The 19150-nt window shown below is 35.4% G+C and overlaps 1 protein-coding gene across 1 annotated transcript in view; it reads left to right on the plus strand.

The window, feature by feature from the left end:
* The window catches only part of Rab2a (RAB2A, member RAS oncogene family), an 86911-nt gene that overhangs the window by 17267 nt on the left and 50494 nt on the right, over positions 1-19150 (plus strand). Inside the window, exon 2 of the mRNA XM_027932824.3 lies at positions 14002-14073. Within this exon, the coding sequence (XP_027788625.1) occupies positions 14002-14073 (72 nt within the window). The remainder of the gene's footprint in view (positions 1-14001; positions 14074-19150) is intronic.

Consider the following 19150-nt stretch of genomic DNA (forward strand, 5'->3'; position numbering starts at 1 on the left):
AAGGTATATTTTACATTGCAACCCAGAGTTCAGATATGTGTACAAAGTTAAATATATATATTTATACTATAAATAAATATAAGTATATATTTATATTTCTAAATAGTACTTCTAACCTTGTGGGGTAAAGTCAAATACTTGCATTTTGTCATAGTCCTTTTTAAGTACTAGTTATAATCTACTAAGTTGATTTCATGACTTAACTGGTTACCTGTTAACTGTTTTAAAAACATGCTGAAGGACCTCACTGATTCCAACAAACTGACATTCTCAGATTTTGAGAGGTAGATGTAGTTCAGTTTCTTTGTCCTGATTCTACTATTAAAAATAGTGGGAGACAACCCCATGAGTTGGGAGGAACAAAAAGAACAGGGATGCTATTTTGGCCATATTTTGTTATCTTACTTTCTCTTAGCTTCAATATCTCTAGAAGTTACTCTCTGAGAAAATTAGTAAATGATCCTTTTTATTTTCTAATTGTTAAAGATTTACGTTATTAAACTTTGTGTTTATACAAATATTGCACTTAAAGATAAACCAGGTCTTCCAACAACTCTACTTCAACTTTACAAACTAAAATTGACTTTTCTTTTTTTTAAATATTTTTATTAGTTGTTGATGGATCTTTATTTATTTATATGTGGTGCCGAGAATCGAACTCAGTGCCTCACACATGCTAGGCAAGAGCTCTACGACTGAGCCACAACCCCAGCCACTAAAATTGACTTTTCTTATTGATAGATGTATTAATTATACCAGATTTAACAGAGTCAAACTAGAAGACAGTAACTACCCAGAATTTTGAACATGCAAGCTTAATATAAAGAATCTATTAATATAAATCTATTAATATAATTAATATAAAGGGATTAGAGTAATGGGTAGAATTGGCTAAAGGTTGGAGAGAACTCTAAAGAATATAGTAATAACAGATGGTGGAGGGACTGGCTACTATCTCTGAGACAGGCATAGCATGGAAGAAAGGAATCCAGGCATCCAGACTTCATTGAGGGGGCATGGCTGTGTCCACTAGGTGGCACAGAAGTTTACTGAGGGACTGAGATGGGCTCAGATGAGCTTCCACCTGCATTCTAGGGGAAATGGTGCTGTGCCTGGAAACTCCAGCAGAGGCAGCTGAGGGAGTGATGGGGACAATTGGCCATAGAGAGGTGCCAAGTGCTGCTGCCTTCTGCTGGATCTCAATTGGCCTCCTTCAAGGGATGTTCCAATCTCACTAGCAAGATAGTGAGAATGGATTTGGATCTCTGAAGCAGTCAATTGAGAAATGGCACACTGATATACTCACGAGAACTAACCTCGTCAAATGAAAATTACACTTAAAGGACAGATGATATCAGAGATGCAATTCTAATTTAGCACAGTCATATTTTCTTTCTATAGCATATTATTCAACCTGAAAGATCTATTGAATCAAATGTTTTTTGAGAAGTTGATTTTTTTTTTTTTTTTAATGTAGACTAGAGCTGGGTGTGGTGGCACATGCCTGTTATCGCAGTGGCTTAGGAGACTGAGGCAGGAGGATCATAAGTTCAAAGTGATCCTCTGCAACTAAATGAGTCCCTAAGCAACTTAGTGAGACCCTAACTCAAAATAAAAATGGGATGGGGATGTGGCTTAATGGTTGAGTGCCCTTGTGTTCAGTCCTGGTACACATACTCATATATATATATACATACACTAGAATTGTTATATAGAAAAGAAAAGTCTAGATTTTGTGGTATCTTTGGTGAACATGAGCTACATTACTTTAATATTCACTGACTATTTGCTTTCTAAGCCAGTCATCTTTACAAAGTAGTTTTTTAACTATGGAAAAAATGAAATGTCACTGTTGCTAAGGAAGGAAGCTAGGTGTATAAACTGACAATAAAAGTACATGTGTAAGTGCTTAATGAAGTATGAATAGAGTGATATGACTTTAGTAGATAAAGTGTTAGTCTACATACAAAAAATGCAGGCTTGTTATCACTTTATTCTTTTTATGCTCGCTCTCATTTCTCACAATAGTTGACAAATAAGGTAGGTGATTTGTTTACCATTCTACACACAAATGGGGCCTAGAGAGCTGAAACAGCTTTTTCTGTCAATGGTCATACACGTGATTCAAATCTATCCATTAAATATTTGTCATCTCTTAAGTTGGTGGTATACTTTGAAGTACAGAAGGTAAAACCAAATGTAAAACACGGACTAGATACTCCGGTGAAGGATTTTTGGGAAGTTAAGATATGTCCTTATCCTTAAGGATTAAAATCTGACAGTGCTGATAGAATATGAAAAGGGTTCTAAGTGAGGAACTGGAGAAAAAAACCAAAACCTTGCCATTTCATGTGGTTGGGAATGCCTTTCCTCCTTAGAAAGCTATAGAGTAAGATGGCATTTGAGTTAGTTCTTGGAAAATGGATAGGATATGGGAATGTGGCTCAATGGTAGAGTGTGCAACAAGCTCAAGACACTAGGTTCGATCCTTAGCACCAAAAATCAAAAACAAAAGTAAAAAATGAGACAGAGAAGAGAAAAACAGAGAGTAAACAAGTACAGATGGTTAAAAAATAAAATAGGAAAAAACAGACACTGGTCAGACAGTTATTGGAAATAAGGCTGGAAAGATGAATCCACTAAACATGTTGTAGGTATATGTTGTTATAGGTTAAGGTAGAGTTTGAATTTCATTCTTTAGATGGTATAATGCATTGACTAGAATTATGCTTAATGATTGGCATACATTCTGAGTAATGTATCACTAGGCAATGTTATGTGGACATTGTAAAGTACTTCACAAACCTAGATGGTACAGCCAGTTGCTCCTAGGGTGCAAACCTGTAGGAAGTTCTAACACAATGCTAAGCATTTTATGTCACTAAACATATCTAACCAGAAAAAGTGCAGTAAAAGTATGATATAAAAAAATAAATGGTACTTGTAGGACTGGGTGTGGTCTAGGTAAGTGGTGAGTAAATGTAAACGCTTAGGACATTACATTATTGTACACTTTATAAACACTCTACATTTCGTCTATCAATCTACAAATAAATATAGATTTGTTAAAAAAATCTTCAATGATATATTAATCTTAGCTTACTGTTTTACTTTATAAACTTTAATTTCTTAAACCCTTTAAACTTTTTTGGTAACAACACTTGTCTTAAAACACCAAAACATTGTACAGCTGTGTAGAAAATATTTTTCTTTATCCTTACTCCATAAGCTTTCTTCTATATAAATGTAAGACATTATATTTGTTAAAATATAAGACACATGCATATATATCAGTCTATGCTTTCACATGGTCTGAATTGTTAGTATTTCTATCTTTCACCTCTACCTCTTGTCCCACTGGGAGTTCTTTAGGGGCAATAACAGCCATAGAGCAGTCATATCCTTTGATTAAAAATTATTTCTTCTGAAATTCTTTCTGAAGGGCCTGTCTAAGGCTATTTTACATTAGCTTTTTTAAAAATAAATAGAACAAGTTTACTCTAAAATAGTGATTAAAAAGTATAGCAAATACATAAACTAGTAACATAACTGTTGAATGTTATGTACTATACATTGAAGTTTGTTTATACCATCATTATCACAAATCACATTAAGTGATTGATTCATTGCACTGTGCCATTTTTTTATGGTAGCTGTGGTGTTATGACAGCTACAGTGTCACAATAGGAATTTTTTTAACTGTTATAATTTTATGGGACCATCATCCTATATGCAGTCCGTCACTGATTGACACATCATTATATGGTACATGACTGTATATTCATATTGTAATATAGCAGCAGAGATAGATATTGACAGTAACCCATCCTTTCTCATATATTCCTCATCTACAGTCAAATGTAAGATAGATTAGAAAGATGGAGTATAGTTATGATAGTGGACAAGATGAGAGGTAGTTATGGTAGTGAAAATGAAAACCAGGATACAGGTAAGAATTGGAATTAACACTGAAGGATGTTATAGAGTGTGAAAAAGAATTAAAGATAAAGGTAAATTGTTTTAATCAGCTTTTTTGCTGCTGTGACTAAAAGATCTGACCAGAACAATTGTAGAGGAGGAAAAGTTTATTTAGGATCTCACAGATTCAGAGGTTTCGATCTATAGACAGCCATAGAGTACTTCACAAATCTAGATGGTGACAGCTGGCTCTGTTCTTCAGGGCTCGAAGTGAGACAGAACATCATGGCAGAGTGTAGCAGAGGAATGCAGCTCACAGAGCAAGAGATACTTGCCAGATACAAAATATATACCCCAAAGGGACTCCCCCAACATTCACCTCCTCCAGCCATACTCTCCCCATCAAGGGATTAATTTACTGATTGGGTTAAGGCTCTCATAACCCAGTCATTTCTCCTCTGAACCTTGCATTGTCTCACACATGAGCTTTTGGAGGACACCTCAAATCCAAACCATAACAGTAATTTTTAGATACTTTTCTAAAGAGTATAAACCTCAAATACAGGCTTTTTTCATTTATTTTTTAATAAAATAATGCATACACATCATAATGAAACAGTATGAAAGGACTGAAGATTAGATATGGAGATAAAACATGACATCATAACAAAGAACAATAAGTCAGGAGAAATACAAAGGTTAAAACTTTGAGGAAATCAACTCCCCAAGTGTAGGCTGCACATGGTAACTTCATTCCAAAGAGTATTGCATGGGATGGGGGTTGTTCCTTATAGTAGAGAAACTTGATATACTACCTCAGCCAAGTGATGAAGGTAAACTTCAGTGATCAGTCAGTTGATGTCTGTACCCTTGTATGATGTGATAAAATGGCACTCTATTCCTGTGGTCTTCCTCCCAAACACCCACAACCCCATGAATAAAAAAATAAAACAAATGCCAGCACAGGATTATGCTACAGAATACAAAGGAGTACTCTTTAAAACTGTCATAGTCATCAAGGACAAGGAAAGTCTAAGAAACTGCACATGTAAGAGGAACCTAAGGAAACATGACAACCAAATATAATATGGTATCCTGGGTAGGATTTTGAAGATAAAAGCTAAGGAAAAGAAAATTGGAACTTTGAATAATTAAAGGCAAAACAATTCCATAGAGTATAGGAGATGAAACAAGCTATCAGGTCTTCTCCCATGATTGTATTTCCATTGTGGATTCTCAGTAAAGAGTTGCTGAATACATAGTGTTCTTGCAGCTGTGTATAAACCTACTTTTTAGGTCAGTTTTCTCCTTCAGGGAGGCCTGATTATTCATATGTTGGACAGGGTACAGGTCTAGATTTAAATTCCTAGAGTCCTTGCCATACCCAGAGTGAGCAAGTAATCACAGAAAAGTGTCAGTGTTGCTTCTTCTCCAGCTTTGACAGTAAATATTATGTTTTATCACTGAAACCAGACAATTAGTTATTTTCTATACTCAGCCAGAAAAATCTTCATATTTACAAATTAGAAGAACACCTAACTCATTTTGTGAAAGGGAGTATATATTATTGGAAGTTTCCTAGTGAATATAGCAGTTGAGTTACATATTAAAGAGGAGTAGCCATTAGCTAAGTGGACAACTCCTCTCTGGGTATTGGAGAAAAAACATTAAATATGTGCAAAGGCCCATTGTATAAGAAATATTAGTATAAGGGAACATGGATTTTTCAACTGAGGTTATCTGCTTTACTTTGATCACATCCAGAAAAGTGTTTTAATATTGGGGGTATTTTAATACTATAAAGAAAGAGAAATAGTAGATGATATGCATCAGGGAGAGGAGGGTCAGTTTTCCATATCATCTTATTTCCTTTTTTTTTTTTTTTTTTTTTTTTTTTTAAAGATAGAGTGAGAGAGGGAGGGAGAGAGAGAGAGAGAGAGAGAGAGAATTTTTTTTTAATATTTATTTTTTAGTTTTCGGCGGACACAACATCTTTGTTTGTATGTGGTGCTGAGGATCGAACCCGGGCCACACGCATGCCAGGCGAGCGCGCTACCGCTTGAGCCACATCCCCAGCCCCTTATTTCCTTTTTTAATTGATTCTGTAGCAGCTCATCCAGCCTTATCAGCATACTTGTTTCTATACTTTCAAGTTCCTAGGGGAAAGAGTCTTAGATTCTTCAAGCTACCTTTCCCTTCACATTGGAAAGTGTCTTGGGAGTTTTCTTTATTTAGTTCCTAAAACATAATACACATACATATTCTGGGTTTGTTTTTGCTTCGTACGTGGCAGGAGAGAGGGTACTAAGGTCAAACCCAGGGTCTTGCACATGCCGGACAAGTATAGTTACATCCCCAGCCCATCACATTCAATATCTTTTGAATAACTATCTTTTCCCTTCCCTTCCAGCTTTCACTGACAGGTTTCTCAAGTAAATAAAGGCTCCGTATCCCTGTTTCCTTTTCCTTCCATCACTCACTATTTTTTGTATTTGTGTCATGTTACTGATTGTAGAAGGAATTATTATGGACAGAATCATCAGGACTGGAACACCAACAGTGTAAAAGTTTTTAAGGAGACAGAAGTAAATGTAAGATGACTATTAGTGTATTGGTTTCCTAGGGATATTGAAACAAATTATCACAAATCTAGTGTTAACATTACAATTTGTTCTCTTACTATGCTGGAATCCAAAAGTCTGAAATTAGGTCACCAGGGCTTGCTCTCTCTGAAGACTCCAGGGAGAATCCTTTCCAGCTTCCAGTGGTTTCAGAGGTCCTTGTTGGGCAGCATAACTCTAATGTACGTCTCTTTCTTCACATGGCTTTCTTCCATATCTCCATCTCTTTACTCTAAGGATTCCTGTCATTGTTAGGCTCCACTTAAATCCAGGATAAGTTTATCCTGAGATCCTTAATTATTTTTGCAAATATTCTTTTTTTCAGATAAGATCACATTACAGATTCTGGGGTTAAGATTTTGACATATCTCTTCTGGGAGCATATTATTCAACTGACTACAATCAGCCATCAGAGCAGTAGATAGTTAAAATAAATGAAGGCAAGTGCTCATTTAAAAGTGTGAGGATGATATTATGTTCAACTAACAGCATGAAGTCAAATCTGATGTTGTTCTTTTTAAAAGGAAAGCAGGAGTTATGGATATTCAATTAAATTTTAAAAATATATACTTAAAATTTTTTGACACTGGGTCAGGTGAGTTTGGTTAGAGATTTTGCTTTTTTTAGCTATGTTCAGCTTGAATTCTCACTTTAATATTTATTAAATTTTTAAATTTTCAAACTACTTTCACATTTTATCATTTGAACCTTACATTCTTTGATATAGAAATTCTGTTATCTTTTTCTTGGTTTATAGGTGTGGTAATGGAGCTGAGTTTCTATAACTAATTTGACTGAGGTCACAGGTTATGAAATAATCTAAATAGGTTTAAGCCCTGACATAGCAACTATAAAGTCTGTCTTTGTAACCTATCATGCTGAGTGTGTTAATTTTCTATTTTCAAAGGTTAGACTTTGTTTTTTCATGTTTCTCTCTTTAATATTAGCACAAAGAAGAATAAATTTGTTTGCAAAATAAACTCTAATATTTAAATTATATTTACCACATCTCTTTATTATCTGTGTTTTAAGTTTTCTCAATTCTTTGGTATGAATTTAAAACTGAGAGTTCTTCAGTGGATTATTGTAAATCCCTGAGATAGGTTGTTCCTTCACAGTATTTTTGTTTCCCTTCCCTCCTCTCTTTTTTTCTTCCTTCCCTCTTTTATCAGGATGAATGGTGTATAAATTTTTTCTTAAGCAGTTAGCAATTAGCCCTCATACTTTTCACATATTTTACATGAAAGCTGTTTGGCTTCAGTTTGTAGAAATAAGGCCATCACTTTGACTTTTAGGAATCTTGAAATTGATGGAAGTTATTTTAGGACAAGGAAAATAAATTTTATTAGAATACTTAGCATTTACTCCAGTGTTCTTGTGGGGAAGGATTTGTTGCCTAAAAAATCACTGGTGAGCTTACTGCTTAGATCTTTGGATCCCACCAAAGACCGACTAAATCTCTGGAGTGGGCTTTAGGAATCTGGATTTTTAATATGCACTGCATATAATTGTTAGACACTCACTTGATATTTAGGTACTCAGCCAACTCTCTGTGGAGAGACAGCGACTGAATAAAAGGAAATAAAAGGAAAAGTAAAGGTGACTTCATGGTAGAAACTTTAACCTCCCACTGTTATTAGCTTATTAATTGAAGAGAGGAAATGACATCCATGATACCCACACAAGACCTTAAAACTTGTTTTTTACACAACTGGGGTTTTTTATGTAAATTTTTTTATTTGTATATGACGGCAGAATGCATTATAGTTCTTAATACATTTATAGAACACAATTTTTCATATCTCTGGTGTATACATAGTATATTCACACCAATTCGTGTCTTCATACATGTACTTTGGATAGTAATGATCATCACATTCCACCATCATTAATTACCCCATGCCCCCTCCCTTCCCCTCCAACTCCTCTATCCTATCTAGAGTTCGTCTATTCCTCCCATGCTCCCGCTCCCTATCCCATTAAACAAATATTTTATGAATACTTGCAGAAGGGATCATTCTGGGTACTTTGGAGGATGAAAAATAAGATACAGATCTTGCCTTCAAGAAGCTTTGTTTATAAATTAGATAAAAACAGGCTTTTGGATATGCTTGGTGTCACACACAACTGTAATCCCAGCTACTTAGAATGGAAGCCTGAGGCAGGAGGATCACAAGTTTGAGGCCAACCTTAGCCAGGGAAGTTAGTGTGTTTTAAGTATGGGAAACTTGAGCATATGTATTCTGAGGAAAAGATATGTATGTATTCTGAGGAAAGGATTTGATAAAGAGGTAAATAATAAAGATGCAAGAAAATGTTGATAGATTTTACAAACTGGCAGAAAGGGATGAAATCTAGTTTTGAATAGTAAAGGGATACATCTGAAGGATGTACGGAAAGGATAGATTACCTGGGCATCTAGAGAAAGCTTGGGGTAAAGAAGTGAAAAGTTAAAAAAAAAAAATCCATGTTGGATTTTTCTTTTTCATTTAAATGGGATAATAATACAAGTAAATTTTTAGGTAGTTCTTTCTACGTGTTCTAAGTGCTGCATATGTTAACTGATTTAATTCTTAGAACTTTGTGATATATTGTTCTTAATCTCCTTTTAAGAATGATACAGGGGCTGGGATTGTAGCTCAGTGGTAGAGCACTCGTGGCCTCCATGTTAGTTACTGGGTTTGATCCTCAGCTCCACATAAATAAATAAAATAAAGGTATTCTGTCCATTTTTACAACTAAATGTATTTAAAAAAAAAAAAAAGAATGATACAGTCAGTAAATGGATGGAACTGGAGAATATCATGCTATGTGAAATAAGTCAGTCCCCAAAAACCAAAGGCTGATTGTTCTCTTGTTCTGTAATCCAAAAACAAGGGAGAGTTAAGAGAGGGAGAATAGGAGTTCACTGAATTAGACAAAGGAAAATGAAGGGAAGGGAGAGAGGAGAGCAATAGGAAGGACAAAGACTTAATCCAACATAACTTTTCTATCCCTGTATTTGAATACAGGACCAGGGTAACTCCTCATCATGTAAAACTACAAGAATAGGATCCTAGGGGCTGGGGATGTGGCTCAAGCGGTAGCGCGCTCGCCTGGCATGCGTGCGGCCCGGGTTCGATCTTCAGCACCACATACAAACAAAGATGTTGTGTCAGCCGAGAACTAAAAAATAAATATTAAAAAATTCTCTCTCTCTCTCTCCCCCACTCTTTCTTTAAAAAAAAAAAAAAAAAGGATAGGATCCTAATTAGAATAAGTTATGCTCCATGTATGCATAATATGCCAAAATACATTCTACTATTGTGTATATCTAAAAATAAAAATTAAATTAAATTTTTAAAAAAAGAAGAAGAATGATACAACCGGTCAGCAGTGGTGTATTCCTATAACCCCAGCACCTTAGGAACCTGAGGCAGGAGGATTACAACTTCAAGGTCAGCCTCAGTAACTTAGCAGGACTCCCTCAAAATAAAAAATAAAAGGATCTGGGAATATAGTTCAGTAGTAAAGCCCTCCTGGGTTCAATCCCCAGTACCAAAAAGAAAAAGAAGCACAACAAAGGCCTACTAGTTTATCCAAGGTCACCCAGGTAGTGCTTCTTAACTAGTACTGTACTGATGGTTCCATCAGAATCTCTGGAGGGATGAGTCCTGAGCATCAGTTTGAGGTTTTTCTGGTGAAGACTCAGAACTAGAAAGTGATTTGCAATGGGAACTACTTCACATGAATTGCTAGGGGAAGGCATCTATGATGGTGAAAAGCCAATCGTGGAAATCTGTCTGCAGGGAGAGGGTGTACAAAAGCCTTGAATGTTCTGGGTATAGAACGTGATATGAGCCAACACTCCCATCACATGCCAAATTTAGTCTTAATCAGAGATCCAAGCATAAATATTTTTTAAAAGGAAGAAAAAGAAAACTAGGATAGTTGCTTTTTCTTTAATTTTTCATTCTGTGTAGAAAAAATGACTAGCAGAAATGCAAAAATAACCATTTAAAAGAGATTACTAGGGCTGGAGATGAAGCTAAGTGGTTGAGTATTTGTTTAGCATATGCAGACCCTACATTCCCAGCATTAGAAAAATGAATGAATGAGTGACAAAAGGAATTCTTTCTGGGAGGTTTTTGTAAAGATTTAAATCCAGACTTTTTCTTCAATTTAAAAAGAAAGAGTTTTGAAATTTGTCAACCTTAACTGAAAACATTTTGTTCTCTTCTTGATTCTGTATGCCTTGCCTTTTTGCCAATTCTTCTCATCCTTTAATTTTTTTATGCTGACAAGTCTTAAATTTTTGTCTGTATCCTGAACACCCTTCCTGAAATGAAGATTCGTAACCAGTTGTCTACTCACATTTGCACTTGGATGTCTAATTGATTATAGCACTGAGAATTAAGATGAGAGAAGGGTATTCATAAAGATATTTCAGAGAGAATCCATGAGATAGATTGGTGAACCTTTTGAGGGAGATAATGAAGAGGAGGAATTAAGATGATTCTGCATTTCCTGTTAGTATGATACATTAGCACCCAATTCTGGAAATTAGGAAATATGGAGAACTTGCATTTTGTTCTGTTGTCTTGGATAAGTTGAACCTAGTATTGGTTGGGAAGAACCAGTAGAAAGGATGGTAGGGAAAAGAATGAATTAGGTTTGGAAAGTGTGTGTTTCAGGCCTGAAGGAATTAAAGTGGAAATGTTCTGTAATAAGTTGGAAATAACTGGAATAACATTAAGATGGTGGCAGTAGAGCTGAGGTTGTGGCTCAGTGGTAGAGCACTTGCCTAGCATATGTGAGGTTCAATTCTCAGCACCCCATATAAACAAATAAATAAAGGCCCATTGACAGCTAAAAAAATATTTTTAAAAAAGATGGTGGCAGTGGAGATGGATTTAATTTATAAAAGTAGATTGAGGCTTCAGGACTAGATTGTTCCTCTTAGTCTAAAAAGGGTGGGGTAGAGTGAGAGGTGTAAACAAAGGTGAAGTATAGAAAACCCTCAGTATTTAATACAAGATTGCATAAAAGAAGAGAATTAGTTGTTACAGAATAAAGACATTCAAGGAGATAATTATAGCCTAACAAAGCCAGAGGAGCTCATTCTCAAGGAGGCTTTAGATTGATAAATTTCATAGATTTGGTTATGGGTACAAGTAGTAGATCCTATTTATGGGTCAGATGTGTTGAAGACTAAGAAAAAATGCTGGCTATTTGACTTAGCAATTTGGAAGGGCATTGGTGAGTGTGACCATACACCCCTGTTTGTTAACAAGTTTACACAGAAATAATAAATACTGAATAAAGTAAGCTATCTCTGTAACCAACCCTATTAAATAGTCTATAGATTTGTAAATAAGAACATTTGAGAATCACTATAATGACACTGTATAAATATTCTCTATATTGAAAAATAAATGATTGTCTAAGGAAGGAATATGGAGTCTTGAAAGTGTAGAAGCAACGAATATTTTCTATATTTAACCGGCACTTAGAGTAAAAGTGGACTTATTAGAGTGGTATGTATTTTATTGTAAAGTAGGAAAAGTTTTTCAGAAAGGTTTTTCTGTCACTTGAGGTCCCTCCATAAAACCTGTGATTTCTAAGTACAATTTTTTATACCATATGGAAAAATTAAGATTATTTCCTATAGTCGTAGATTTTATGCATAGAACAAATTCCTTTTGTATACTTGGTAACAGTCTTTTAACTTAGAAAAATTGGTCTTCAATCCTGTACCTGAAGACTATTGAAAAGAGTTAAAAATCAGATAAAATGATGAGTTTGACTTTGGACTTTTTGTAATATAAGAAAGAGAAGACAACTCTCTCAAACAAGGTCACATGTTTGAAAATTCCAATATTTTTTCAGTTAACTAGAATACTAAAATATTCATAAAACTTAACAGTCATAATTTACAGAAGGTGTCTTTGATTTGTTGCTGGATATTTTGGCAATCTTAATAGTGTTTGACATTAAAAGCAGTCATTGAGCAAAATTATGAAATGCCTTCACTGTACCATAGGGTAAAGGCAACAAATGACAAGATATTCTCAGTCCCTTTTCTCATTGAATTCATAATCTAGAAGAAGTTGAACAGTCTAGTTTAAGTGACACTTCTTCAGAAATACCTTCTCGATCTATTTAGTTTAAGTCTTTTTCACTACTCTTCCTAATGTCACCTTATTCTTTCTTTCAAGTTGCAATCATTATAATTATTTCAGATTATAATTCATCTATATATTTGGGCATATATTTGGGTTCATTCTGTGTAATTGCTCCACCTGTGCTAGACTGTTAATTCCATATGTAGGAATTATGTCAGTTTTCTTCACTACTATATCTTCAAGTCCCTAATTCAGTGCATACTAAGCATTCAATAAAGACTTTGAATGATGACTGCCTTTTGTGTTTGGTAGAAGTGCAGGATGCTGTGACAGGCTTAGTCTAGTGTGAGGATGAGGAAATGTTTCTTAAAGAATCTGAAAATAGGACTGGGGCTGGGGCTCAACAGTAGGGCACTTGCCTGGCATATGTGAGGCCCTGGGTTAGATTCTCAGCACCTCATATAAATAAATAAAGGTCTATCAACAACTAAAAACTTACTTTAAAAATATTTTTTAAAAAAAGAATCAAAGTAAGTAGGAAGAAGATGTGAGTTCAATATCTAATTTTTTTAAAGGACAAGTGGGATGAATATAGAAAATTTTAATTTGAATTTGGGAATGTAGAAGTTATTCATAACCTTAATGAAGGTGTAGTGGAATGAAGGAATGCAATTCAGATTACAATTGGTCATGAAATGAATTAGCAAGAAATCAGAACAAACACATTTTCTTAGAAAAGTAGTTCTCAAATACTTACTGCTGGCTTGTTTGTTTAGGCATATGATAAACTAATATAAGAAAATGGTGTACTTTAAATATTTTCACTGATGCACACATACACAAAAAAGTAAATGAAAACTCTACTGAGTGGTACTGTGGTAGAGGCTACTAGGAGGGGCTTGTTGTCTTCTGGAAGTTCAGCTACCATATCTTTCTTTCATATTGAAATGTTGAATAAGTTAAAAAAGCTGAAAAGGGCCAGGCATGGTGGCCCACGCCTGTAATCCCAGCAGCTCAGGAAGCGGAGACAGGAGGATCAGTTCAAAGCCAGCCTCAAGAAAAGTGAGGCACTAAGCAACTCAGTGAGACCCTATCTCTAAATAAAATAAATAGGGCTAGGGATGTGGCTCAGTGGTTGAATGTCCCTGGGTTCAACCCCTGATACACACACACACACACACACACACCCACACCAAAAAAAAAAAAAAAAGAAAAGAAAGAGCAAAAATGGTATTTGAGAAATAATGGCAGATTGTTTACTGCATCCAGAAACCCTTGCTACCACTTTCTATGTGCTTTTGTAAAGTGTTTCTCAATTTCTGTGAATTTTGTCTGTTAACTATTTTTTTAATTTCCAGGTGTTGGTAAATCATGCTTATTGCTACAGTTCACAGACAAGAGGTTTCAGCCGGTGCATGACCTCACTATTGGTAAGTTTTATAAAAGAGATAAGCATTAAAAGTTTAAAATAGTTTAATATGTAAGAGGATCCATTCTATTAGTGATGATTCCAAAAGCAGTGAAAAACTAGATTTCTTTCTTTTTTTTTTTTTTTGGTACCAGGAATTGAACCCAGGAGTACTTAACCACTGAGTGGCATCCCCAGGTCTTTTCATGTTTTATTTAGAGACAAGAGTCTCCTTAAATTGCTTAGGGCCTGACTAAGTTGCTGAGTTTGGCTTTGAACTTGAGATCCTCCTGCCGTGGCCTCCCAAGTTGCTGGGATTACAGACATGTGCCACTGCTCCCAGCTAAAACTAGGTTTCTTGTGCAGTTTACTTTCCATCACTTTTTTAGAAATATGAGAAGTAAAAATCAGTATTACCCAACTTTGTACAAACAATGCAGAAGACATTGATTTCAGTTGTATTTAATAATTAAACAATTGAGGGACAACATAGCATCATGGTAGGAGTAGAAACTGTGAATCCATTTGCTGGATTGCCACTGTTTGGTTAAACCTCTTCACTGCTCCATTTCTTACTTTGTCTTTCAGAACAGTGAAAAATCATAGCCATATCAATCCCACAAAGTTATTGTGAGCATTAAGTAAATAATAAGTATAAAGCATTGGAACAGTGCCTGGCTACATGGTGAATACTGTAGACTTGCCTATAATTGTTAGCCAAGAGAAACTGCCATCAAGCAATTATGACTAGTAAATGAAATCATTACTAGTAAGAAACAGTTAGTAAATATTATCTGTTATTATTTAAAATAGTGATACTATTCATTTTTATTAATATACAATGCTATAAAAGGGGTGAAATCCTCAAAATTTTAGGTTATCATACCATTTTAGGATTCTTATTTGTTCGAAAGAATATGCTGAAAACCAAGGAATCTAGCTAACTGACTATTCTACAGCTATAGCCCATTTAACTACTAGGAATTAGTTAAATATGAAGAAAAAGTGTTAATTGGGAATCTAGTTACTCATTAATAACTGATTGCTTAGTGAATCTTCAGTCACTGCTCATTTTCTATGAATTTTAAGTTACCATTTATAGCGTATTAATTTTCATGTCCTACACATTTTCAAAATACCAAAGATAGAACTTATTGATCAGTGTTATGGTTTGGATATGAGATGTCCCTCAAAAGCTCACGCATGAGACAATGCAAGAAAGTTCAGAGGAGAAGATTGGGTTGTGAAAGTCTTAATCCAGTCAGCAAATTAATCTTTTGATAGGGATTAACTGAGTGTTAATTGAAGTGGTAGGATGTGTTTGGAGGAGGTAGGCTTTGGGAGTCCTGGCTTTGGAGTATATATTTGTATCTGGGAAGTGGAGAACTCTCTTTCTGCTTCCTGATCAAAATGCGAGCTGCTTCCCTCTGCCACACTCTTCTGCCGTGATGTTCTGCTTCACCTCGAGCCCCAAGGAATGGAGCCCACCTTCTGTGGACTAAGACCTCTGAAACCTTGAGCCCTCAAGTAAATTTTTCCTCCTCTACAGTTGTTCTGACCAGGTCTTCTAGTCACAGCAGTGAAATAGCTGACTAAAATAATCAGATTATTAGATCAGTGAATAGTTTCAACCAAGTCATATGCAGTTGGTAGATACATTGATATTTTTACTAGCAACTCCTGTTAATAAGAATATTATCCATAATCTATATTAAATTTGATATTTTCCAAGTATATACAATGATGATGGGTAAAATAGGTAGTACTATTTAATACTGGCCTTATGATTTTGTTAGCTTTTGTGAGCTTATTTTTGTATAGGATCTATTCTTTGTTCAATAGGTTTTAAACATTGGTAGCTAATTTTAGGAACGCCCCAGTCCTAAGACAATTAATCAGATTTTTTTGTTGTTATTGTTTTTTAAAATTAGAACACTAAATAAATGTGTTCTTTCTTTTCATTGAATCTTACACATAAGTTTCTAAGCTGTTTTGGCACACCCGATGGAGAGAATGGATCTGAGCATGCTGTCAGAAATTGGCGTAGGCTATACTTGTAAGAGAGATGAGGGAGCAGATCAAAGAAAGTTGTTTGGAAAACTGTAACTCATGTAACTGCCAGCTGGCTTCACTCTAGATTTACTGATGGCAGACACTGGGAAGTAGTAGGCTAAAAGAAAAGAGAAGCCAAGGATCTTTTTCTACTTTTCTCTCAGCCTAGGTTGACTATATGTTCTCCATTAACTTGATCTCTAGCCCCTCCCTGCTTGGCAAGCCCTCAGGTAGTCAGTCTGGCTCCTGCACTTTGATAACCCTAATTTCTCCCTGCATCCTCTCAGCCTAGGGACAGTAGCAGCTTCTTGTTAGGGCAGGAATCAGTGGGTTTATTCCCTTTCTCTTTGGGGTGTTTTTTGTTTGTTTGTTTGTTTGTTTGTTTTTGCTCTTCCTTTACTATAACCAACCCCTACATTAAATTCTCTCAGTATTTAAATACTTAAGTGTGGTTGCTGTTTTTCTGGTTGGACCCTGACCTATATACTTTTCGCCACCTCTCTAACTCTTCAAATTATTTGTAAATATTAGTATCCACCTAACTCAGCTAAAGCCAAAAGGAGAATTTATTATTTTTAATATTTAAATGTCCTACAGAAACGAAGGAGGGAAGCAGCCTAGAACCAGAGTTTATAGCTCTTAAAGAGGAGACATAAGAAATTTTGTCTTTTTCACATTCTTCTGTTATTTTCTCATGCCTGCTTCATTTTTCTTTCTTCCTATTAACCAATGTGTTTGGTTTCCCAGTCTCCATGGTGGGAAAGAGTTATCAGTAGCTTTGAAGTTCATATCCCATTCAGGAGAGCACAGATTGTTTTAAACTCATTTCCAAGTTCCCTGTGGAAGAGAGTTCATTGCTTCAATTGGTTCCTTGTTTTGTCATCTCTGGCCTAGGGTCCACAGTCACTTTGTACAACCTGGTTACCAAATTGGTAGTAATGAGTACAAGTTTGGATGAATAGTCATAACTAACACTGTAATTCCATGATATCTAGCTATCCTAGCTAGTCATCGTGTCCTTAACTTCTGTCTACTGTAATGATCAATTCTGTACTTAAAAGCCTCATACCTAAGCTCTTGATTCTTCTGCCTTCTCACTCTCTCTCCTACTTAATACATAAAAAATAGTAAGTCCAATCAAACCTTAGTTGCTAGCTCTTCCCCGTTTTCTTAGTACATGCCATTGACATGTCTGCTTATTGAAGTTTTTTGTTTGTTTGTTTGTTTTTCTAGTGCTAGGGATTGAACCCAGGACCATGTGCATGTGAGGCAAGCATTCTACCAACGGAGTTATATCCCCAGCTCTTGAAGTTTTTTTCTAAGCAAATTTACATATGCCAAACTATAGTCCCCATTTATAGGAAATGAGACTAGTATATCCATGCTTGTGAGGAATTATTGTTGATTGGAAAGGAAGAAATATAAAAAATGCTGGAAAATAGCTAAATTAGAGTAATTGTGTAGGCTCTGAGTTTCAGCATGAGCCCAACACCAATTTGAGTGGTAAATAGTGGTGTCCATAGTAGGTCATGCTTTAGAACTTCTTTGTTTATGATCAGAATCATTCCTCCTCCAAAGACAAAGTAAATCTTACAGGGGATGGATATAGGTAGTCCTATCTTTTACTTGGTATATGTGTAGGGAAACTACATCCAGTGGACTTTTCATGAAGTAGATCATATTTTTTCTTAGAAACTGTTAGAGGTCACGGTACAGCTGGCTCTAGCAAGAATATTATTTTAAAAATGTTAGACACCATCAACACCTCTTTTAAACTAGAATTTTATTTCAGGTCCTATAAAGTGAATGTAAAGTGACTCAGAATTTAAGATGTTTCAGGGCTGGGGTTGTAGCTCAGTAGTAGAGTGCTTGCCTAGCATGTGAGAATATTTGAGGTAGTGATACTTTCTTTAAAATCCATAAATTTCTGTGAAGCAAACAACTATAATAGAGTTTGCAATTCATTGTTGATGTTGATAATTATGCTTTTCCCACTGAAGACTGTTTTATAAAGTCAAGGCTGACCGTTCTTCTCAGTCTGTCTTTCTGCCATTACAGCTTATGTAGTTACATATAGTAAACTCAGTGTATTCAGTTACAGTCAGTCAGTCAGTCAGTCAAGCTGAATGCGGGCCAGCAGAAGCAGTGAGTATTGTTAATTACTGTTTCTGCTTGTACACATACCCTCCTTAATATTTTTGGAAACCTCTGTCATGGCAATTTTTATTTTTTCAGACATAAAAATATCAGGTCATTAGTACATAATTTCAAAAGGAATGTAGGAATGTTTGCTAAGATAGGCATAAACAGTATCTTGACTGCTGCATACTTGCCTTTGCCTGAGAAATAGATGATGAAAAATTTAAGGTTACGTCATGACAAAGAAAGTGTTAAATGATGGAAAAGAGGAGATAAAAGATCATGAAATACTGTAAAATACTCTTTATTCTTTCACTATCTCGGTGAGAATCATAAGATATAAATCAAAGAAGTTTACAAATAACTTCATGTACACAATAACATTGAAAGTCCAGACTAGAGCTCTGAACCAGCTGCATCAATATCATATGGGAGCTTGTTTAAAACTCTGCTGAGGGTTTGGGGACATAGTTCAGCAATGGGGCACTTGCCTAGCACACAGTCCCTAGGACCCACCCACACCTCTCAAGAAAGCAAAAACCAAATAAGCAAAGTTAAAAGAATCTGCTGAATCATAATCCACGTTTTAACAGGATCTCTAAGTGATTCATATGAACATTAAAGTTTGAGAAGCACTGAAGCAATGACTTCACTACTAATCATGCAGCTAGAAAAACATTCTATATCATCTGCCTTATACCCACATATGATCACACACCCACACATATCCTGACCTCTTTGTTCCTTTTTCTTCCTCTCTTCCAGTGAATTATTTTTTATTTTTATTTTTTTGGTACCACGGATTGAGCCCAGGGGTGCTTACTCACTACACCGTATCCCTAACCCTTTTTAAATTTTATTTAGATATAGGGTCTCATTTAATTGCATAGGGTCTCACGAAGTTGCAG

This window comes from Marmota flaviventris, chromosome 15, assembly GCF_047511675.1.
Source record: "Marmota flaviventris isolate mMarFla1 chromosome 15, mMarFla1.hap1, whole genome shotgun sequence".
NCBI lineage: Eukaryota > Metazoa > Chordata > Mammalia > Rodentia > Sciuridae > Marmota > Marmota flaviventris.